This window comes from Notamacropus eugenii, chromosome 2 (genome assembly GCF_028372415.1).
Source record: "Notamacropus eugenii isolate mMacEug1 chromosome 2, mMacEug1.pri_v2, whole genome shotgun sequence".
Taxonomy (NCBI): Eukaryota; Metazoa; Chordata; class Mammalia; order Diprotodontia; family Macropodidae; genus Notamacropus; species Notamacropus eugenii.
Window position 1 is genome coordinate 234,453,831 of NC_092873.1, and position 25,253 is coordinate 234,479,083.

Consider the following 25,253-nt stretch of genomic DNA (forward strand, 5'->3'; position numbering starts at 1 on the left):
TATTCTTAGTTGTCAGCGATGTGATCATTTATTTATAATATTCCAGGGAATTAGCAAAGAAACTAATTGAAGCACTGAGTACCTTCAATGAATTTCCAGACTTCACTTTAAAACCACAATCAACAGTATATCTGTACAATTAAAAAAAAAAGTCTGAAGGACCAAACAGAAAGTAAATTTCAAAATAACTACGAAATGTATAAAATATTTTGGAGTTATTCTGTCAAAGCACAGCTAATATTTGTGTAGCTTGGAATAAAAATGTTTCTTCAAGAAACAAAAGATAATATAATTGGAGCAGTCACTGCTCATTGTTCGGTCATACTAACATAATAAAGGTGATAATATTACCAGAGTTCATTTGATGATTTGATCATTAAGAATGAGCAATGGGGTACTTTATCAAATCTAATTGAAGTTGTAACAGTTCACTTGGGAGAACAGATGACCAAAGATATCAAGGTAAATAGTGCAAAAAATTGAGTGGGAGAGAATAGCACTTCTTATTATGTTATTCTATTATATATACATGTATATGTATATATAAAATATATATATTACATTATAAAGCAGCTGTCAGTGAAATCATATTTTACTGTTCAAAAAATAGAAAAAGGGTATCAATGCAGTTGACTTGACAAGGTCTAATCAGAAATACTGGGAGCTCACTTACTTATGTATGGAAAAGGTGAAAGCATAAGGAGAGGAACCTTCATGTGTTACTGGGAAAATTGGAAAGCAGTTTGGTAGAAATTAGGCTTAGACAATATCTTGTACAATAATGCAGAATAATATCCAAATAGATACATGACCTGAATATGAAAGATAATACCAATGGAATGTTGCAAAATTAGGAGATCTTATATACCTTTCATAGCTACAGTTGGTAGATGAATTCTTAACATAAGGAATAGATGAAACTGACCTGATAAAATGAATAATTTTGATTATGTGAAATAAAAAAGCTTTTGCACAAACAAATTTAATGCATACAGTTTAAGAATTGGAAGCAGTCAACTGGGAACTTTTTTTTCAATCAAATCTCTCTGATAAGGGTAGATATCCAAGACATATCATGAATAGAAATATGTAAGACCAAAAGCCATCTGCTAATAGTGAAAAAAATAATAATTTTTAAGAAAAATTTTAACTATTAATAACTAATATTGTAAACTTTTAAGAACTATATCAAAGAATGTTCCATTATCGAATAATTTAAAAAAATGAAAGTCAAGGTAACTCTGAAATTTCATATCACACAGTACCTGAAAAAATTGGCCAATGGTAACTCATATTTTTCCTGCCTTTCATTCATAAAAATGACTTCCCAAAGTCATTCTGTTTTCCTTAACAGAGCCAGAATTTGAAGCCAGTTATTTTGTCTCTGTGTTTTGCGATCTTTATTCTTATACTTTGCTGTTATTTAATGTTGTTTATAGAAGAAATCTAATGTTGTGAGGGGTAGTCTTTTATGCTTTGCTAAGAGAAAAGTACAAGTATCTTTTTTTTGTTACAACTCAATAGCATCTTTTCAATGAATGTTCTTGGATGTTAATTACTTCTCTAAATCAAGTCATAGCTCTCTAAGCGGTGATGCTTTGGCATCTCTTTCTTCTTTTTGTGACCTAGAATGTGTGGATGCTCTTGTATTCTGATAGTTATACCTAACTGAGTGTCTGCTGAGTTTCTTAATACTTTTTCTCCTCTATAGGCAGAATTCAGACAAATTTCTTTGGAAAAGCAACTACAGACCATGAGGGAAACTGACCACATGTTGCAGGTCTTGCAGGAAAGCCTAACTGAGCTGGAGAAACAACTCACCACCTACTTGACAGATAGAATAGGTGCCTTCCAGGTTCCACAGGAGGCTCAGGAAATTCCTCAGTTATGTAAAGTTTCTTAGCTTTCAAATATTGGTACAACGAATGGTTCCTATCAGTTGCTGGAGACAACATGTTTGATGCAGATGCAGCAATTTCATAATGCAGATCTTCTATTTTTATTACACCTTGTCAGGTCCAAGAGGCTTTATACACACCATGTGGGCAGCTCTTTAGAGCTTGTTTGAACTTCTCCTCCTATTAAGAACATATGGGAAATAATAATTATAATCACTCTTATTTATAGGGCACTTTAAGGTTCACAAAACAAAAATAAGGAACGTGGAGTTTTCAGCTATAAGAGATTTTCCGATCATTTCGTCCATCTTCCTCATTTTAGAGATGAGAATACTGAAGACCAAAGAAAGGTGTAATACTTTCCTTCAGGTAGCATGTGCCAGACTTGAGATTTCAAGTCAAACTGAAATGACTAAAACTATTGAAGGGAGATGAGACTCTCAACTATACAAATTATTGGCTCTCTCCTCCTACACCACCCCTACCACCACACCATCACGCAAATCTTTTCTTAGGATTGTTACAAGACAAAAAACATAAATGAGATTCAGATTCCTATTCTGTGCACAATGTTTGTAGATGTGACCAAGGCCTTTGACACTCACAAATTAGGGAAAATTATGTCAAAATTGGATTGCCCAGAGAAGTTCATCAGTATTGTATGCCAGCGTCACAATGGCAAGTTTGCCCAGGTTGTGGATAGTGGACAATGCTCTTGTGCCTCCCCAGTCATCAATGGAGTGAAACAGGGCTGTGTGCTTGCTCGCATGCTTGTTAGCATGATGTTTTCAGCCATGTTATCAGATACTTTCAGTGAGGATAAACACAGTCTCAAGGGCAACTACCGTACTGATGGTAAGTTCGTCCGTTTGAAAAGGCTACAAAGCTATGACCAAAGTGGAGGGAGTGTTGGTGCACGATTTTCTGTTTGCAGATGATTGTGTACTCAATGCAACCTCTGAAGCTGAAATGTAACAAAGTATGGATCAATTCACTGCTGACTGTGCTAAATGTAGCCTAATAATTAACAGCAAGAAAATACAGGTGCTCCCTCAGCCACCATCCATATGTAGAACTATCGGTTGCAACAAATGGAGAAGTTTTGAACTCTGTGGAAAAGTTCACTTACAATTGGTAGTGTATTTTCCAGGGATGTACACATTGACAATGAGGTCGATGCGCGCATTGCCAGAGCTAGCTCAGTGTTTGGGAGGCTCCAAAGAAAAGTTTGGGAGAGAAGAGGTATTAGACTGACTACCAAACTGAAGGTCTACAGATCCATTGTGCTGACCTCATTGTTGTATGCCTGTGAAATATGGACAGTCTACCAGTGCCATGCCAGGAAACTGAATTGCTTCCATTTGAACTGTCTTGGGAGGATTCTGAGGATCACCTGGCAGGATAAGCTACCAGACTCTGAGGTCCTTGCTTGAGCGGAACTGCCAAGCATTCATACTACATTTCAGAGAGCACAATTCCAATGGGCTAAGCACATTGTTCAAATGCAAAGTGTGTGTGTGTTCATCCTTTGTTAACGAAGAAGACCATGCTATCAGAGAAATAATGACATGACTTGCACTTAACTTAGTTTTGAGGGAGGACTGTGCAGGTCACCAGCCTCACTTCTCCTCCAGAATCATCTGAATCCAGTGAGGAGATATTCATCAGGATGACTGGAGATGACCCAGGATGAGGCAAATGGGGTTAGGTGACTTGTCCAAGGTCACACAGCTGGTGAATGTCAAAAGTTGGAGGTGAGATTTGAACTCAAGTCCTCCTGACTCCTGTTCTGCTGGCTCTATCCACTGCACTGTACGCTTGCCAAAAACTGTTTCATGGAGAAATCACATGGCATAGGCGATCACATGGTGGTCAGAAGCAGCAATGCAAGGAAACTCTCAAGGTCTCTCTCAAGAACTTTGGAATTGGTTGTGTGACATGGGAGACACTGGCACAGGACCGCTCAGCATGGTGTGCCCACATCAGAAAGGGTGCTATACTCTATGAGCAAAGCAGAATCAAGACAGCACAAAGTAAATGTGGGATGCGCACATTTGGAGTATCCACCCCCAATGTTCATATGACTATCTGTGCTCAATCTGTGGTAGAGCATTCCAAGCTCATATTGGTCTGATCAGCCACAGTCGGACACACAGAAATGTCATTTTGTCATGGTAATGTCATTTTGGTCCTCTTCGAGAACGAAGGACAACAACCAGTTTGGTGATAATCAAGTAATTCTTGAAATGTTGGGGACTGGAAACTTAGAAAGAACCCTACAGATGTAAGACAAAGAAACCTTTTGTAGTGTCAATAATTGCCTCCAGATTTGTTTTGGAAACTAGCATCTCTTTAATATGGGAGTTTTATTAGATTGGCTGCTTTCAAGATTATTAACAGGACAGAAAGTAGAAACAAGATAAGGCCTTAAGTATTCAAAAATATTGTTAAAGAATGGCTTTAGGTTTGGTTAAACTTGCCCTGTTTTGGTTTTTTTTCTGTGTCTTCCCCATACATTGTTTGCTTTTGAAGTTGTACCAATTTAACCAAGACGAGCTTACTGTTCCATTTATTCAAGTGGCCACTTCTCTGATCAACTGCTTGAAAAGCTTCAGAGGCAGGGAAGTAACACTTTCCTGATTGAACTGGGGGAAGACGTCTCTAATGAAATAGTGAGAAAAGAAAATTAACATATGCCCAATCTATAAGGCCCTGGTCTTTATTGGATTTAGGCAAGTAAAGTAAAAATTCCTCATACACTTGAAGGAATGATTGAGACAACTGAATGAAGGGGAAAAGAGAAAGAGAAAAACACCTCATTTCTCATCCCATCTTCTTAAACAAGATTGGCTTAGATCATAGTGCACTAGCTAATTTTAAGACAACCTTAATCTTCTCTTATTGCATGTGGCACAATCCCAAATTCAATTGGCTCTGCAGAGTGGTACAATACAGTGTAATGTTGTATGGAGAAAGTATATCCATTCTTTGTTGCAGGGTATTTAATCAGGCTGATCTGCGACTATTCAGTAACCCATTTTAAATACAGTTGAGAAGAAAACCGGACTCAAATGATTCATGCTGAGACACTTTATGACGTCCTACTATTTTTCTTCTGTAATAAAATCATAGTTCATATTTCCATAGCCCTTTGAAGTTTACAATGTACTTTTATCACCATCAGCCTGCGAGATAAGTCATGTAATTATTACCTATTTCCAGATGAGGAAATTCAAGTCTAAGCCTGAAAGGTCTAAGAGATCTGCATAAAGGAATGCAAATCCAAGTTTCCTTATTGCACATAAGACATTCTACATTTTGCATGTCTGTAAAGGAGACATTCAACTTTTCTTGGCTTTAATTAATTGCTATTCCTTTATCACCTCTCAAATATGTGCCAGGCACTGGGGATTCAAGGACAAAATTTAAACAGTCTCTGTCCTGGCAGAAATCAGAATTTTTAAGAATGCAAAATATTTCTAAAATATAGACAAGGTAATGGGTTTGGGGAGAAAACATAAATAGCTGGGGCGTGGGATAAGGGCAGAGAATCTAGTAGGACTTCTTGTGGAAAATGGCACTTGAGCTGAGATTTGAAGAAAGCAAGAAATTCTAAGAAGTAGAGATGAGAAAGGAATGCATGCTAAGCATGCTAAGGGATGGAGTCAGGAGATAGAGGGCTAATAAGAGTAAAAGAGAGGAAACTAATTGAGAAAGCTATGTGAGGGCAGACAGGCCCTGGGGCCTGGGGACAGGATTACTGGCCTCAGGCAAGTGGCTTCTGGGCTAGCCCTCAGGTCCTTCTCTCTAGCCAGGCTTGGCAAATCAAGGTGGCCTTGATGATGTTTCCAACACGACTTTTGATGAAAACTTCAAACCTGTGTCTCTGGGAGCCTATCAGGTTTACAGCACCCACTGGTCTGAAGTACCACATGTGAAACCTAGACCAAAGGACTCCTTCCTTTCTCTCTCTCTTCTTCAGACCTCTTGGCTATTTCTGAAAAACTGGCCATTCCAACACTAGAGCACTACTGCCACTTCCGGTGGGGAATGGCAGGAGGAGATAGTCCAATCGGGAAGAAATGATGAAGAAAATTAATGCATAATGAGGTTAGAAAGGAATGTTGGGGGCAGGTTGTGAACGGTTGGCAAAGTGAAACAAAGGAGATCTGACCCTAGAAAGTCACTGGCCTGTCTGCTAAATAAGGGAGGAAAATTATGAGGGGATAGGATGTGATGAGGAGATACTTGGGGTGGGAAGCTGGTTGAAGAGGCAACAGTCCAGGTAAAAGGAGATGATAGCCAGAAACAGGTCATGTAAGTAAAGAGATGGGGAAAAAATAAAAGATACTGTTAAAACAGATTTGGCAACAAACAATTTATGTGTTGTATGGGGTATAAGAGAAGATAAGGATAGACCGACATTGGGAAGCTGAATTGTCTGGATAAATTATGGTGTTATCAACATGAAAAGGAAAATTCAGAAGATGAGTTGGGGGGTAGGAGGAAAGATAATGAGTTCTGATTAGGAAATGTGGAGATCTGGACAAGGAAGAATTTATGACCAAACAAGAGACAGGGAGCATTATGGGATGCAGAATGGATAATTTTGACTACACTTAATTAAAAAGTTTTTGCACAGACAAATCCAATGCAGTCAAGATTAGAAGGAAAGTAGAAAGCTGAGAAATTTTTTTCTTTTGGAGAAAGTTTCTCTGATAAAGTTCTAATTTCTCAAACATGTAGAGAACTGAGTCAATTTTTTTAAAGGTTACAAGTCATTCCCTAATTGATAAGTGGTCAAAGGATAGGAACAAGCAGTTTTCAGAAAATCAAAGCTATAGCCATACGAAAAAAATGCTCTGTCTCTATAGATTAGAGAAATGTGAATTAAAACATCTCTGAGATAATACCTCATATCTACCTATCAGATTGGCTAATATGACAGAAAAGGAAAATGCTAAGTGTTGGAAGGGACATTGAAAGATTAGGACACAACAAATTGTGGTATATGATTGGATGGAATACTAGTATGCTCTAAGAAATGATCAGCAGGATGAATCCAGAAAAATCTGTACAGACTTACATGAACTGATGCAAAGTGAAGTGAGTCTAATATTGGACACGGATCCAACAATACAGTGTGCTGATCAACTGTAAATGACTTAGCTGTTCTCAGCAATGCAATGAGCCAAGACAATTCTGAAGGACTCATGATGAAAAATGCTATGCGTCTTCAGAAAAAGGAACTGACAGAAGCTAAATGCAGATTGAAACATACTATTTTTCACTTATTTTATTGGCACGTGTGTTGCTTTTTGTCTGTATTTTCTTGTACAACATGACAAGTATGGAAATATGCTTTGCATGATTACACATATGTAACATATATCAGACTGCTTACTCTCAGGAAGGGAGAGAAGGAAAGAATTTGGAACTCAAACTTTTGAAAACCGAATGCTAAAGATAAAGAAAATTATCTTTAGATGCAACTGAAGAAAAAATAAAATATTATTAAGACTAGGACTTGAAAAAAAAAGGAAATGAGGGGTTCAAGATGCCTTCAGGACATCTAATTGAAATGTTCAATGGGCAGCTGGCAACACAAGACAGGAAAAAGACATTGTTTCCATCTAGCCTTGTTCCTTAGGTCCTTTCCATGGGAGCCGACCAGGTCATCAAGCTGGGGCAGCATTGAGAGAGAAGGCCCACAATATAGCCAGGGGGTAAAATCACCGTTAGGTACTGCGATATGGAGGATAAACAGCAAAGGGAATTAACTCAGAGGTAGGGGAGGTAGGTAGAAAGTCAGAGAGAAGAAAGTACAAAGAAGGAGAGGTTAGCCAACGGTTTCAAATGTTGAGACAGGTCAAAAAAGTACAAGTTTAAGAAATTTAGCAATAAACAGAGTATTGGTAACTCTGGAGTAAACAGTTCCTGTTGAATTACGAGGCTGAAAGACAAATGGGAAAAAAAGAAAAAGATTAACAAGAGATCCCTGCTTTTGGAGGGGTGGATGTGAGCAGAGATTCCAACGTTTAGGTTCTCAGGTATCTCCTATCCAGGGATGGGGAATCTAACCCTCGAGGCTACATGTGGCCTTCTAGGTCCTTGGTTGCTGCCTTTCTTTTATTAAGGCGATTTGTTCTGTGAAGTTTGGATTCAGTCACAGGGCAACACTTGAGGGCCTAGAGGGCCACATGTGGCCTGGAGACCACAGGTTCCCCACCCTTGGATAGAATACTATTCCAAAACACACTCTGCTAGCTGATATCCAAGGTCCCTCTTGTTCATTGCTTCTACATAGCAATTCAAAACATATGGGCAGAAGGAAACACAATGAAGTTGGTCTCCCCTCTAGATTCCTTAAATCCTATAGTTTAAATTCTTCTTTGCTTTCTCTTCCCCCAAAATCCAGTAACACTGATTTCTGTTCTCTTACATTCTAAACAAAGAGGCAAGGCAGGATATACTAGTATGTACACTGGTATGTCATTCTGTACTGAAACACAGGTATATACTATAAGACAGGGTATCTCCACTCAATGTGGTTTTTCCTAGGTTTCTTTGCATCAGAACCACCTAAGAAAAATAAATTGCCTCAGAACACATTACGTTGAAGAAAGATACTATTCATTGCAAAGTATTTTGTTAACTAATTGACCAGAGAAAGACAAAACTCTAAATAAATCAGTAGAATAAGAATAAGGGTATTTTTTATCTTCATTTATTTTTGCCTTTGTATTCTCTAACCTGGTAACTGGTGCACAGTGGGCATTTCATATACATTTATGGAACGAAATGGAAAATTGGCTGCATCTATGAAGCCAAAAGAAAGTAAAACTCAAGTACATGAAAGAAAACTTCTGCAAATATGTAATAATGTTAGAACAAAATAAAATTTAGTTATTTAAAACTGAAATAGTCTCAGAGAAAAATGTGATTCAGAACTGTAGAGAATGTTTGATCAAAGGTGGATAGAAAAGTATAAGCATTTCATTGTTCAAAGAAACTTAGGTGAATCTGAATTCACCCTTACTACTACTTCCTAATATTGAGAAAGAATGGACTTTTCTAATGAGCTAACACTAATATTGCAACACAACACATAATTACCAAAGTTTAGAGCTTCTTTTACCTTTTCAAAAACCTGCATAATAACAGTGTTAGACTTACAGAGGGGATAGGGGAAGGAAACTGAGTATTTTAACTACTGTTAAAATACTGTCCAAAGCAAAATTAAATGTTAAACCATGTATTTGCATGTTCACATAATTATTTCAATTCTTTGATGATCTATGATCTCACTGACTTATATACTTTCTCTAAAAACTGCTAATCACAAGCTGTTCAAAAGCCTTCTTATCCTACATAATTCTTGTCAATGGAGTTCCATATTAACAGGGCCCTGGCCAATAAAGTCCTAATCTCAGAGTATCTATGTTGTCTTCTGCCTGGTGGCAACCCATGTGGAAGACACTTAGGATTCTACTTTGGGAAATCATGATGCTTGAAGTGATTAGAAAAGCCCTGTTCCTTAATGTGGAGCCTGCACATCCTATAACTGGTTTCGATGTGCTAACCAGAGACAGACTACTGATTACCTGATGAGTGAAGAAAGGTACATTGAGAAGATACTAGAGCAGGCCAAAACAAGTCTCTTGCCCTTCCCCTTCTACCATCTGCTGGCTATGTATGGGCACGGAATCATACTGTCTCCCCTCCTGGAGCCAAGAACACCATCCTTTGCTTTTGCCTACTCATATACCCCAGAAATTCAAACAATTAACATATCATAATTGTCCACAATTATATATTGACAATAGATCATAAGTATGTGGCATCGTAATATGTAATATAATGTACATTTTATTATATATTATTGTATTACTTAAAGCAAATCATAATCATCTGCAAAAGTTTTAAAAAAACATCACCTATGTATATTCATTATTCACTTTCCTATTCAAAACATGAAAAGTTACCAGTCAGGGTATACAAGTACCCTCAAGTGAGATCTTTTGTGTTATGATGCATATTGTGTTCAAAGAGAACTGAACTGAAGTTTGAGAATGCCTTGTATCACTTCAAAAATCTTATACCTTAGATGACATCTAGTAAGATTTGGGGTGATGACCACCAAAGAATATCACAAAGGCCAAGGGATGCAACTATGTATAGTTTTGTGGTTGGTTTATAGAGAAAAAAAGATAGTGTTTCTAAACAGGTGTGGTTTGCAAAGTAACATCAGCTCTGCAATCTCAGTAGAGAAAAATATTGACCAGTTTCCAATTTTCCCCAAGTGTTTAAAAATATCTGGGCATGTGTTTGTTTTCATTTGTACTGCTTCATTTGCAGGAGAGTGAAGTGCAATAAAACAAGGCAGGCATGTATAGTTTTTACTGCATAAAAGTGAGCATACACAGATATTTGGGATATTTGGCCCAGTGGAAGTCAAAGCCTCGCCCTTTAGGTAAGAAATCAAACCCCATTGCTCTGAAGTTCCAATAACCACCTAGACAAGTGGGCCCACCATAGAGGATAAGGTTCTTGGTTACTTCTTGCACTAAGACCACTCTGCTCTGAGTTCAGTTGGATACAAAGTGTCAGATGGAGAATCTCTCCATTGGGTGCCTGCAAGTCATAGGGCACCGAAGATATCACAGATGAAGCTCCCACAGTGGAGTGTTCCCTCTCAATTTCAAACCTAAATGCTAGGGTCAAATTGAAGAGATCCCCAGAAGGAGGATTAAAAAGTATACCCAGGGATGCCAAACGAAATGAAGAAAAAGAATAGCTCAATGAAATCAAATACCGCGATCAGGGAAACACTTTGTTAAGGTCACCTTTCTGTGGACACGGGAGGAAGAAAGTAGCATTCAGCTGGGCTGAAGGCTGATCCAGCCCTGCCAAGGCAGAGTTTCTGAAAGTGCACAAACTTCCGGTTTTTGCAATGCAATCTACAAAGCCAGTATAGACCCACTAATGATACCATTTCTTCTACAACAGGCAACTTTTCATTTCCTCAATAGAATTCCCTTGACTGGAAATGCCCTTCTCCTTAGGTCATCTATCATACCAACGTCATTTATAACAAAGAAAAGGTAATCACAGAAATATTATATCAAGATAATGAAAAGAAGTGCTGGTTTGATGGGGGGGGGGGGGAGCAAGGGAGGCATTTTCACAGCTTGCTTCTAGACCTCTTTTATAATCACCAATATTTACAATATTTAGGAAATATGTCAGTATGACAATTAGCTTTGATACAGGTTTAGAAAATCATTAACTTGGGAATTACACAACATTCTAAAGGTCACAAAATACATCTGGCTCACTGGGAATACATCAGAAGCATATATACAAATGAGAAGATGTGGTTGTCAATCGAAATTTAGTTATACTAAACTAGAAAAAATTGTGTGGGCCTGGAGTTATCTTTAAACTAAATATAATTGAGAGGACTAAAACAGAGATGAGACAATTACCATTCACTGAACAAAGCTACATATTAAATCTAAGACAAACACAAAATATCATCAGTCATTAGGTCATAATATAATAGTAATTTCAATCCTCTCCACAGGTCTCTGACTCTACCTCCACAAACACTGTTGACCTCATTTAAGGGATGATAGTGAAATGACCTGCCCATTATGAACTGGTATCAAACCAAATTCTATCTAATTTCAAGGTCCACAGTTCCTTTTCCTACTCTGTACTACAGTGCCCCAACATCCCCTTTCATTTTCTCTTAGATAATTGACAATTTACCTAAAAATTCCTCGCCTTTAAAAAAAAGCATGAAAGTGAAGAATATGATGAAAATTATATAAAACCTAAAATGAGGCTTGTGACAGTAAAGTTTTTTGGATTCCAAGAACATCAAAAATGGTAGGAGAAATAATAGCCCTTTTTTGCAAGATTTTGATCTATGATTCACTCACAGTCATGCATATCACCTCATAACATTTGTTACCTAAAGAAATGAAAGGCATACATTTAGTCTTTTTCATGAAAATTCTAAAACTTTGTACAAAGAGAGGTGATGGCCATTATCCAGAAACACCAGTCAGGCGAGGGAGCTGTAGAGGGAAATTTATAGAAATAACAGGCATTCCTCAACTGTTATATGGTCAAAGGATATTAGCATGCAGTTTTCAGGAAAAGTAATCAGTTCTCTATAGTCATATAAAAAAATGCTCCAAAGCACTAGTGATGAGAGAAATGAAAATTAAAATAACTCTGACCTACTACCTCACACCTGTCAGATTGCCTAATGTGACAGAAAAGGAAAATGACAAATGTCAGAGGGGATGTGAGAAAAGTCAAACTAGTAATGTACAATCAGTGAAGTTGTATATTGATTCAACCATTCTGGAAAATAATTTAGAACTATCCCCAAAGGGCTATAAAACCATGCATACCCTTTGACCAAGCAAAATGCCACTACTAGGTCTATATCCCGAAAAGATTTTTTAAAAAAGGAAAAAGACCTATGCATACAAAAATATAGCAGTTCTTTTAGTGGTGGCAAAAAATTGGAAATTGAAGAGATGGCCATCGATTAGGGAATGACTGAACAAGTTGTTATTGATGAACAGGATGCTCTCAGAAAAGCATGGAAAGATTTACACGAACTGATGCAAAGTGAAAAGAGCAGGACCAGGAGAACATTTTACACAGTAACAGCAATATTTTATGGTGAACTACTATGAATAACTTTAGCTTTCTCAGCAATACAATGATCCAAGACAATTCTGTAAGGCTTATGATGAAAGATGTTGGTCCATCTCCAAAGAACTAGTACAGCCTGAATGCAGATCAAAGATACAACAGATGTATGTTTGACATAGAGTAAAACATACATAGCTTTTTAAATGGTCGCCCAAAAAGGTATCATCGTACCTATCCATCCATGTGGACATCTAAGGTTAATGATTGAGGGTAAGTGGGGGCTAGGGGGAGAAAAAAGAGTTAAACACCTTCCCCATCCATTAATAGGCCTCTGACAACACCTTTTTTTAATTTCTAATGAGATACTGGGTCATGACAGTCATGCCCTCAAGCTCTGAAAAGTATATATATACTCTGAGGTGAGGTTTTACTTTGGACTAATTTTTTGGAAGAAGGTTTCTATATGCCAGATGAGACTCTGGGCAGCCATTTTAAGAAGCCCCCCTGCTTTGAAAACCCAGATGTGTTGGGGCTTCTCTCTCTGGTAATGATATATGTCTTCTCTATGTTCAGACAGTTGGAAGCCCTGTCTGTTGGTCTTTCTGGTTGTAATTTGTTTTTATTTTCTCTGAAGTTCAGGGTGCTGACTTTTTCCCCTGAACTAAGTGAATGACATATGTGCTTGATTAAAGTAGATTGCTGACCCCTCAAAAGTTGCTTTTCTTTTAGAAAAGTCGATCAAAGAAGCTGTCTATGCCAGGGTCCTTACTGATACCGAACATGACAAAGCACTCTATGATTCAAGGGCAATCTAAATGTTACCATCACATAAGATGAGAAACAAAAAGGCATTTGATCACCTAAAGTACTTGGTGTTATAGGAAAGACCCTATGTACCTTGTTTGGAAAGAGAAGAATTCATTATCAATGGTGAGATTTTTAAATGATCTTATTGATCAATAGTGAACTAATTGTGTGATACTCTAAAATCCTAATTTCCTTGGTGAAAACAATAGTACCTTGGAAAAAGATTGCTCAACCTATTTGTATTGGAAAAATAAAATAGATGGGGGAAAATAAAACATATTTCCTAAAATATGGCTTACATTTGATCTGGCAGTCCTTTGCCCAGCTATTAATAGACAGACTTATCTTGGATAAGTGATACAGACAGACAAGGACTTATTGAGGAGATGATCATTATGATCCCAAATATTTTACTCTTCTCTAACACATATTTTTCCAACAGACTAGATCATAGCATGGGCAAGTGAAGTAGCTAGCACAAGAAATGACAAGGATAGCTCAAGTAATATCCTGGGGTCTCCTGCTAGATAGTAATGACGACCACAAACATCCTTGAGCACGCTGGGCTAACACCCAACATATGGAAGAATATATGGAGAAAAGTGGATCAGTATTACCATGTACGAAGAACCACGGAAAGGGGATGACCAGAAACAATATAGAAAATTAATGAAATCGTAGATCCACCAAAGTGGCTGCACCAAAGAAATCATGGTTAGGAAACCAGAAGCAAAGGTAACTACAGTATATCACACTGAGCTTGTGTCTACACACAAACTAATTTCACCATGGGGGAGTTTTTCCTTTGTTTTTCCCTTTTGGTAGAGAAAAAGGTAGCTAAATTGGTTGATCATTTTTCAAAGTCACACCAGACTGGGTTTTCTTTCCTCTTGCAGGCTTTCTGAGCAACACATTCTGGGATGAATTTAAAAAAGAGAGGCCTAAATTCCTAACAATTAAACAGAGAGTGACTTGATCACAGAGTTGCCATTCAAGCTGGAAGAGTGGAGATATAGACATTGATTCATTTATACAGGTATGAAAAAGGGAGAAAGGTATTGAAATTGGTGAACAAACATATTAGGACCAATAAAATTCAAATGGAGGATTTTACAGCACAACTTGAAAATGCCAACTTGAAAATGATTTACATAAACTGGCACACATCTATGACATTTTCCATTCTGCAATCACAGCCATCACAACGTATTATGTTCAACCATATTGAAGGAGTCTTTTCGTTACTCCTTACTCCAATAATACTTCTACCTGATCCTGATTATATCTTGTATGTTATCTTTCCCTATTAGAGTATGAATGCCTTGATGCTAGAGTTTGTTTTTGCATTTCTTTTTATCTCCAGTGCTTACCACAGTGCCTGCCACGTAGTACACATTAATAAATGATAGTTGAGTGATGGACTGACTTCAATCACCCATCTGAAATGCATCTGATATCAATCTCTCTACCCCCAGATACTACTGACCATGATGATAATATTCTGCCACAGTCCTGGATGATGTGCTTGTGAACCTGAGGTCTTAAAAGTTGTCAATTAAGAACAAGCTCTGGAAAGTCCAGCCAAAGGAAAAAAAAAAAGATGTGGAACATAGGCTAGAGAATAGACTCTGTCTTATGCCTGACAACCAACTGACTTCAAGTTCAAGGGCTTCTTACCAGAAGGTTAGCCATAAAATGATCAATTTGTCTTGGCCACCATAGTACCTTCTGAAATTCCTTTACCAAACCTAGCAAGACTTCAATCTATGCTGGTAAACAGACTACCAATTTAGATAAAATTACAGATCTTATTAGGGGAGAAAGGCAAGAGGAGAAATGTTAGTAAGAGAAATACTAATAATATTCTCTACACCACCAGATCTCTATAATTTCCCCACTTTAGGAAACTCCTTGGCTTGTAACACCGCCCCCCCGCCTTGATGCACCTGTGGATCTATTATCTTCTCAGGTTACGAAGCTCCTTGGTATATGAACTTCCTTCATTAATACAGGTCAACATGACATCTGTAATTTAAAAGTCTTAAGAGAATTGTCCGTGGCAAGAAAAGTGAAGGGACATATACAGAACGACTCAGCACAATAATATGTTTTAGAGGAATCGGATGAATCCAGGCTATCCTGACTCCAAGGCCAGGCTACCTAGCCTACTAATGAGACTACTATCCAGTTCAAAAGATTCCACTGAGATTTGGATGTCAGTACTGGCCTTTGCTTTAAAACTAATATTCACTATTATTAAGCAGTTTGCAACCTTACTTACAATGCAAATTTTAAGAACAGACTAGATTTTGGTAAATCTATTTGCAACTCTAAATTGTGATCCAAGTACACTTGGATTTAAAATGTTAAAATCTTGCTGAGCCATTTTCAGTGCTGCACCTCTTTTCTCACAATACCACATTAACAAAGAAATTTTTCTCAAAATTCCTATTTTCATATATCTTATACTGACCTGATGCAAGGCAATTTGGCTTTTAAATGACTCCATCTTTCATTCATAACATTGATTTTATGTTGGAGGGTGGCTGCTGCATTGGAATTTCCAAGGGCCTTGATCATATTTTCCTGTTGTTTTTCAACGATATTTTTCCAAATATCGCTGTGTGGGTTGATTTCTGCCTGTATGTCCCATTAAAATAAGAAGAGAAAAATGCAAATGTTAAGTAATAGTAATTTATTATTCTGCTAGATAAAGACAATAGTTTTTACGATCATCAATTACCATGATGTTTGGACTTAACCAGCGACTTTGATCTTCCTCATAACAAAGCCAATCTTCTTCAAACAGTCGAATGTTTTCAAACATAAACAAGGGATTTCTTCAAAGCCTACAACTTCTGAATTCCAGTCCAGTCCCACGCAACAAACGTTTATTAAGTACTCATGATATGCAAGGTACTGAGAGAAACTGTTTGAATCAATCCCAAGAAGTTGGCAATCTACTTTGGGGCTATAACCACACATCTAACAAACCGAGGACGGCACCAGTAACTAGGGTAGTGGGAGGGTACGAGAGAAGCAATGACTGGCCACTGGAATTCAATTCAGTTCAGGTTAACCTAGCATTTAATTTCTCTCTGAAATTGTTTTCATTTGCATAAAAGAAAAATGTCTGAGGGTTCCATCTCTGCTGAAGTATATATATTCTAAATGTATACATAAAAATTGCTGATTTCCCTTCAAATGAAAATATGAGCTACTGCTTCCTTTGGGAACTTAAAAGTGATGTGTACACTAAGAAAGATGTGTGAGCTCAGGTCAGTCACAGCTTTTTTGTCCTTAGTTTGTTCATCCGTAAAATGACCAAGTTGTACTAATGTTCTAATATTCTTGGTGTCCATAAGAACATGAATTCATGATATTTATCCGTTTGATACATGAAGACTGATAACAAATGGAATTCAATTAAACTCTATTATAGATGACAAAATACAAAAAAATATTCCTATGCTGTAGAATTGTTTTCTGTCACCACTATCAAACATCTTTCAGAGGAGTAGCGATCACTAAGCAACTATTCAGGCAAGCAACTCTCAGCCATCTAATTGTACCCCACTGACATCATACAGATTTCAGGGTTGTCAATGTCGAAAATAAATTTGCTCAGTTCAACAAAATGAATGTTATGCATCCATCTCCCACTAGGTCGTTTTAATTTACAATATTCATGCCAGTTTCCTTTTTAGTTTCTTGGTTCCTTAAACCAGAGCTTTGATAGCATTGCCTTATGTTGACACCTGCTGGAAAATATTGGGACTGTAAATTTCTTATTCTGTTAGCTGCATCAGCAGTAATTGAGCAGTGGTACAAAAAGTACACGGCAGGATCAATTCCTGCACAAAGTGACATAAATACCATTTTCAGACTGAGATAGCACATGTTGTAAATACAGGAAACTCTCAAGAAATCTGCCCAAAGAGTAACCCTCCCCTAAATGGCTGTTCTGTTCTAACGAAATCCCAGTGACAGGTCAAGGTAAACAAAATTCTATCGTAATTTGGGGTATCCTTTATTTGGGATGTTATTAGCCAAACTGATTAAAGCATTCCTCTTCCTTTACTGATATTGCAGCTGACCATGTTTGGCTGTGGTAACTTTCGTGGCTGTACCTAGTGGAGTCATTTGGCTGTCTGAGAAGGGAGACAAATGATCGATTGTGCAAGTCTGTACAAATGTATCAGTGAAGTGACCCAGCTCCAAACAAAAAAAGGATGCTTTATGTATTCATGCTTGTAATTTCTTTCACAAAAAAAGCATGAGTGAATGAGCTTTTCTTCTCTATTAACAACACTGTCTTATTTGCGTGAAAAAATGCTTTGAGCAGATCAGATTTATTCTCTGACATGCACTGAAACACACCACACTGAATCAAACATTGGAAATGAAAGATACAGATTATCTCAGCTGACATTGTTATTAAATCCTATCTATGAAGCCTCGCTTAGCTAATCAAGTGAGTAAGAAATATTTCTGAAGGTTCTTGCAAAGAATGCCTCAGTACTTCAGTCAATCATAACCTGCTATACATCTCCCAAGGAAAACTTTCTATATGGAAAAACTGCTTTAGCCAAAGTCCAAAGAAAATAAAGGAATCGAAAGACAATACTTTGGTTGTCCACCTCGCTCTCCAGCACCATAGAAACTTGCCATGCAAATAAAGTTCAATATTTTTTATATTCTATATTAGCCACATTAGGAGAAAATGAAAAGCCCCAAGTTTCATTCTGCTCACAGGTGTGTCTGACAAGGGATTGAATCCAAGTTTTTGAGAATATCATGTTTGAAAGGAACTTTTGGAAAACGGGTTTGACACTAATATTAAAATGGAATTCTGCAGCAAGTCATTGGAAAAAGTTATAGGAATAAGACTTATCTCTAAATTATAAATAATAGCTTCTCCACAAATAACACTGACAGTGCTAACTTCAAAAGAGAGGCTGATGTACAAACTCATGGACGATTTAGGGAGTGACAAACTGAAATTCGAAACTTTTAAATCACTTCCCTTTTCCTGCTCAGTTTTTCTTACAAGATAACACTTGTTTTACTCTAAGTTCTTCCCACTCTATGGAAGTGCCCAAACTTGCAGAGAGGACCACCCGTGAAAGCAGAGAGAAAAAGAGAGAGATCGGGGCCAGAGATGGAACTGGAAAACCCTTGAGATCCTCTTCTAACACTTCAATATTATGATATCTAATATAATTACTGACAAAGGAGTCTTCCTAAATAAAAAAAAAAGGAACCGTTCTAAAATGGAGGCAACAAGCTCTAAAGAGACCAATTTTCCATGGTTCTCGAAATGCGCTTCTGATTTTAGAAACAGAAAAAATTAATGAGATGACAGAATGAAAGATGTGTTGGGAGGGGGACTGGTTTTATAGAAATAGGGTAAAATAATATTTTATACGATCTACTTTTAATTTTTCTGACACTTACATCAGTAAAATGCTTACACTAGTAAGATGATGCTTTTCAGAAGAATGAAAAAGTATTTTTTAAAATACCGACTAATTACATTCTCTGCAAACACTTCAGTAGAATATCATAAACAAGACAACCTTTCGTCTATTAGAAAAGACAGCATTCATTGAAGCTGTAATACTATTTACAATTCTTAGCCCAAATGTAACTACACAAACAATTCAGCCAAATAAATTGTGTAACGTGGCATTCTGCAAAGTACCTCAACGCCATCACTCTCAGGACAGTTTTTAAAGCTTGAAAAAGAGGTCAGATAATCAATCTCCTGAGACGTTCATTTTCAGGGTACAATTACCTTACAGAGCTTCTGGTACCGAGGAGAAGAAACTGCCATCCTCTGTAAACGATGCAACAAAACCACAACTTTCTGAAGAGATGTTCTCACCACAGCCATCATTGTAAGTTTGCCACACTTCTGAAGACACCTCAGAATTTGCATGATAAATTAAGAGCAATGCTCATTTCCTCCTGGTCACTGGACAAGGATTTGCCAATCTTCTGAGCATGCTCGTTTCCAGGAATACATTGGAGAGGTACAAGCTGTAGCTTCCCAAGGAGAAGGATTATACACCTTCACGTTCTTCTCAATCTAAAAAGCACACGTAGACGCCCAACAGAAAGCCCCTGACAGATGCTCCCCCCCAAGCCAGTGTTTGCTCGGCTCAGCACAGGTGTTGAGCCAAGTGCTGTCTGTTGCCGTAGAGGAGCGCAGTTGGTAGCCAAGAAGGACATTAAGTGAAACATGAATGCTGCTGAGACAAAGCAGAAGCCCCTTGGGAAGACAGCTCCAACAGATAATAATAGTTCATCCCTCGGAGCTGGTTTATATTAGGAGATAGAAAGGCATTCACTCCCTCACTCCGGAGAAGGATGTGTTCACTCCCAGACTAAATGCAGCTCTGGCAGAGCACTGTTGAGTGAGTGAATAATAGGCTCTGTTATAAATCTTCAGAGAAGAACAGAGGGATACCTGGCTCTAATGGTATCAAGCCATACGTTAAGGGCTAATCAATCACACGAGGACAGGACTCAAAACTAGATTATCTAAGAAAAAAAAAACCTAACCAAATGAACGAAAGCATAACTGCAGAGGTGCAAATGTTTTTGCTTAACACTGAAGCAGATCTGCCCAAAGAGCTATCCAAAACACACATTTCCATACCTGGAAGTAAAGCCATTACTAAACAGAATATGTCAGGGCTTACCTAATTAAGAAGTAACATTAATAAAAGACTATTTTATGGGTCATTCCAGAATATTAGGATTCCCTTTTCAAAAGGTTGCTTTATGTTCTCAAGTTTACTTTAAAAAAGAATAAGATGCGTGGGCACAAAAAGAAGGCAGACTATATGATTAGACCTTGTGGGACCTTCTAAACCATCTTAGGGTCACTGTCACAAGTGAAAACTGAAGCAAGTAAGTTGAGATTTAATTCCCATTTTGAAGAGGAGGAAAATAACAGAGTGATTAAATGCTTTGGTCAAAGATCACAGCCAGAAATAGAAGCCAGATGTTTCTCATTATCACTATCTTGCTCAAACTAATAACCTATGTAATATTACAGTTTCATCATACGGTGCAATTGTCATATTATTCCTTTATAAAGTAAATCAGAAAAGGTATCCTGCAAGAAGGCTTAGTCTTCCTGTGCAGTAAAGGGCACACAAACAACCTCATCTTCATAAATCTTAAAACATTTTTACCTATTTCCTCAGGTCTTTTCTGTATTTACTTCAATATCGCTTCAAATACCTAACAGTGTTTCTCTAATACAGTGTTTTTTTCTGCTCAGTTACCAGCCAGTGGTGTACCCTTCATTTCTTTTCTGCATTCCTCTACTAGAACACATCCTGAGCCTATGGCGCCTCCCTCTGTTTGGAATGAATATGCCAAGGTATTGATTATAGAACTGCCAGGATGGAATGTCAATTACGCAGCTAAATACCAAATGATGGGAGAGTGCACACTGGAGAATCATTAGGTGAAGATACTTTAACAAAGTTACTTACTCTCCTCAAAGTACAGGGCACACAGTAGACACTCAAGAAATGCTTGCTAATGAGTTTAGTAAAATCAAAGCCTCTCCCCCTTAGATTTCAGTCACCAAAAAAAGAAAATCAATTGAACACCAAAACTAAAAATATGCCATCAAGAACCGAGCAGGATTTTATTGGTGGTAATGAAGGATAAAAAATGTCAAAGATAACTTTATCAACAAGATAGTTTGGATATTAATATTAAAAATTAAATAGCAGAAAACTGGTGATTGACATATTTAATGATGGATATTATTATATCAATACATTGCTACGTGTATACAGTATCTATAAAAATTATAATACAGAAAAACTGCAGTTGTTTACCTTGCCTGTGGGGCAGGCTAGATGACATGGTGGAAAGAGCCCTAGGCCTGGAGTCAGGAAAACCTAAGTGCAAATCCAGCCTCAGACACTTGCCAGCTGTGTGACCCTATGCAAGTCATGTTCATCCTGTTTACCTTAGTTTCCTCATCTGTAAAATAAGCTGTGGAAGGAAATGGAAAACCAGCAACAAAATGCCAAATGGGGTCACAAAAAGTCAGACACTAAACAACTGAACAAGGGAAACATCTTGTCTGTGGCATGACCTTACCAATCAGGCAATCAATGTCATGTTTTGGTTCTACAAGCCAAGGTAACATTGACATTCACTGAACAAAACAATTAGTGTCAAAGAAGGACTGAAATAGGCAGAACTTCATGAAACATGCTTTACAAGTGGAATTATCCATGAAATCACAACCAGCATGTTTGCACTATTTCTCACTTTGTTTTTCAGTCAATTTTAGTCGTGTCTGACTTTTTGTGACCTTATGTAGCATTTCCATGGCAAAGAAAATGGAGTGATTTGCTATTTCCTTCTCCAGATCATTGGACAGATGAGGAAACTGAGGCAAACAGGGTTGAGTGACTTGGCCAGATTTGAACTCAGGAAGATGAGTCTTCCAAATGCGAGGCCCAGTGCTCTATCCACTGCACCACCCAACTGCCTTCCTCTTCCCATTTGAACAGCTTACTTTCTTCACCTACTCAAATCGTATACTATCCTTGAGTCCTACCTCTCATCCCAGCTCCCACAAGAAGCCACAAGTTAGGGAACTAACCACATCAGTCCATGTTCTCTACCTATTTGGCCTTTGGCTGAACTGTGGTCACATGGACTCTTATCGATCGTGTAGATTCTCATTATGGTAAGGTTACATTATTTAACTTTCAGGAATATTTTCTTGTCCAGTATTTTTCAGTTTCTGGTGGGGGAGAAGAAAAAAAGCACTGACCCAGGAATCAGGAGAGTTAGGTTCTAGTCCAGCTCTCCTACTCATTTGCTTTGAATATTGGGCAGAAATGGCTCTCTGGGCTTCAACTTCTTATAACATAATAAATGAAGAGATTGGACTAGATATCTCACTGAGGTTCTCAGATTGAATGACTAATATTTTCTAAACTATTCATACAACTCTGCATCCTTCAATATTTAACATTCTACAAAGAAAGGAAGCAGAAATTGAAGAATTTACCACAGTAATATAAAGGAATAGAATTCAGAAAGACCACAACTCTGACCAAAGCAGGGTACAATCATGGTTTTGGAAGACATGTAGGAAAATGGATGAATATTTTGCACCTCTTTGAAAGAGGCAATGGACCACAGGTGCAGAATGAGACATTCATTTGGGGACATGATTTACAATCACAATCACAATTCATTTGTATTACTTAACTGTATTTAGTTTTCATAAAGAAGTCTTCTATGAACAAAACGTGAGAGAAACTAGAAAGTTAGAACATTTTAAAATATCTGTCAATAAAATATTTAAAAAGCAAAACATATTATGAGCACAAGGGCTCAATAAATATTCTTTATTAACTGATTAGTTTGAGAAATACTAAGAATTTTTTTAGTGAGGAACATGGCAATGTTTTAAAATATTAGGGGAAATAGCCTACTAAAAAGTTGGTTTCGAATTTGTGTACACTTTATTCAGTTCCTATTTCTTTACCCACCTATTCCTAACTACTAAATATTAAAGTCAAACATATATTCATTTGAAGAGCACATGCTTCTGCTACCATTCTACCACTAAGAGAATTGATTACTTGAGTTAGAAGCAACTTGAGACAGCCCTGGAGTGGGTCAATGAAATAAATGCTGCTCAAGATAATACTTTTCCATTAAAAACATGGGATACAGAAAAATGTAGCATCCTTCCAGAACTCAAACTAACAATAGCACACCTTACCTCCATTTCCTCCAAGATTCATCTGAACACAGGGAAAATGTCTACTTGCTCTTCTCACGGTTCTATCATGGCTACGTATCAGGCCATCCCTAAGACCTGACACATTCTAAGCTGTGTACAAGGAATGTCGTCAGCTTTGGCTCGTTCCCCTTTCACAAAATAACCTGGGTTCCCTTACACCTTCATTTAAACTGTGTACATAGAATCAAACTCCAACAATTGCTTTTATGTTAAGGTTGCTTTCAATTTACTTCCCTTTAAAGCTAAGGTTTTAGTTTGGGGGAGAAGTCTGGTTAATCTAATTTTTCTTTTAAATTAACAAATACTTGAAATTGAGGGTTTGAGAGGCTTCCCTTAAAGGGAAATAAATGGATTATTTGGCTTTTGTAGGTTATTAACACATATGGAAACAAAATATTTCTCAAATTTTATGTGTAATGAGAATTGCTTTGTTTTGCTTGCAGTCTAAAATGTATATTGTAGCTCATTTTCTGAAAAAATCCTCACATTAGCGTGTTAGTCCTCCATTTTTTCTCACTTCTCTTCTCATTTCTCCCTACATAATAAAGACTCTTCTTTAAATATTTTGAATGACTATGTGTCATCGTAAGAAAATGTTCCCTAATGTAATAACATAAGGAGGAATGGTTAAACTCTTTAGATAGGAAACATTAACAGTTCCTTACATTCTTCTTAAAGACTTGTTTGGTTTTATCCATAAATTATTACTATTTCTAATATATTCTTCCAAATCTCTCTTTAGACATGAATATAAGAATATATTTTAAGTACTAATCAATATTATACAGGCTAATCTGCTACAAATTTTAAAGTCTTTCAAATTACATAAATACAAGGATATACTCAGTACAGTAAAAATAATAAGGGCATGCTGCCTGACCATCGATGATAAAGTATAAATTGTGCATCTAAATATTAAAATGACAAACTGTATAAGAGATACTTTGAAACAGTATCAAACAGTCAAATCTCCTCTCCTTTACATTGCACATACATGCAAAAATTAACAACGACATGGTGTGAAACTAATGATCTTCTGGGGAAAAGGGGATAAAGTGGTGGTGTTAACACACACACACACACATAAAGGCCTTGAGCAGTCTATACTGGACCTACATGGCCACACATATAACCATTGGTTTATAAATATACCACCAAATTGATTTTAAAAAGAAATGGGGAAAAATTATTTTCATATAAAAGCAATCTGGACAACTACTTGGGGCTGTGTCAAGTTAACTGGACTGTCTTTACACTGTCACAAAGAGCCAACAATGTAACATATCATGGCCTCCGACACGAAGATGGCCTATCTGATAAATAAAAATAGTTAAGAGTCCTTTGAAGATGCTCTAGGAGAGCCACTTCCCAAGAGAGAAGTAGTCAAAGGATACAAAGAGTTTGAAAAGGAAGAAATGAAAACCAAACTATCAACAAATATCAAAAATGTTTTAATTCACTAAGAGAGAGAAATTGTAAAATTAAACAACTTTGAAGTTTCATCTCATATATTTTTTTAAAAAACTGTCGAAGATGATAAAAGATGAAAATACTGAATGCTGGAGAAACTGTGGGAACACAAGTGCATGAATAACACTGTTTACTGTGCTGAATATTGATCCAACTGCCCAAAAAAGCAATAGGAAATTAGCTTACAAAACTAAATTGCCCCTAAGCTTTACACAGGAATATCACATAAATCCCAAGAATGTCACAGACAAAGGGGGAAGTCTTCTATAAGCCAAAATATTCCAATTAGTAATTTGAGGGTAAGCAAATGACCAGAAACAAAAGAGATTTCCATTTATTGGGAAATAGCTGAACAAAAAATGAAATACAAATGGAATGGAATGTTATTGTACCATAAGAAAAAGAGATGAAGGTAAAGGTTTTCAAACCATGATTAAAAAAAAAGGGCCTAGACATCATCTTTCAAGAAATTATCAAGGAAATCTGCCCTGATGTTCTAGAACCAGAGAGTAAAACAGAAATGGAAAGAATCCATCAATCACCTCCTGAAAGAGATCCCCAAAAGACAACTCCTAGGAATATTGTAACCAAATTTCAGA

The 25,253-nt window shown here is 37.1% G+C and overlaps 1 protein-coding gene across 4 annotated transcripts in view; it reads right to left on the reverse strand.

The window, feature by feature from the left end:
• The window catches only part of LOC140526962 (utrophin-like), a 90,194-nt gene continuing 64,941 nt past the window's right edge, over nt 1-25,253 (reverse strand). For 3 of the 4 annotated variants that reach the window (XM_072643578.1, XM_072643579.1, XM_072643576.1), the window contains 2 exons: nt 15,856-16,022; nt 1-2,078 (listed from right to left, as the gene is read on the reverse strand). In XM_072643578.1, coding sequence (XP_072499679.1) covers nt 2,054-2,078; nt 15,856-16,022 — 192 coding nt within the window. In that variant the 3' untranslated portion in view covers nt 1-2,053. Of the gene's footprint in view, nt 2,079-3,439; nt 3,900-15,855; nt 16,023-25,253 lie in introns of those variants that run through there. The other variant, XM_072643577.1, reaches the window with a different exon arrangement.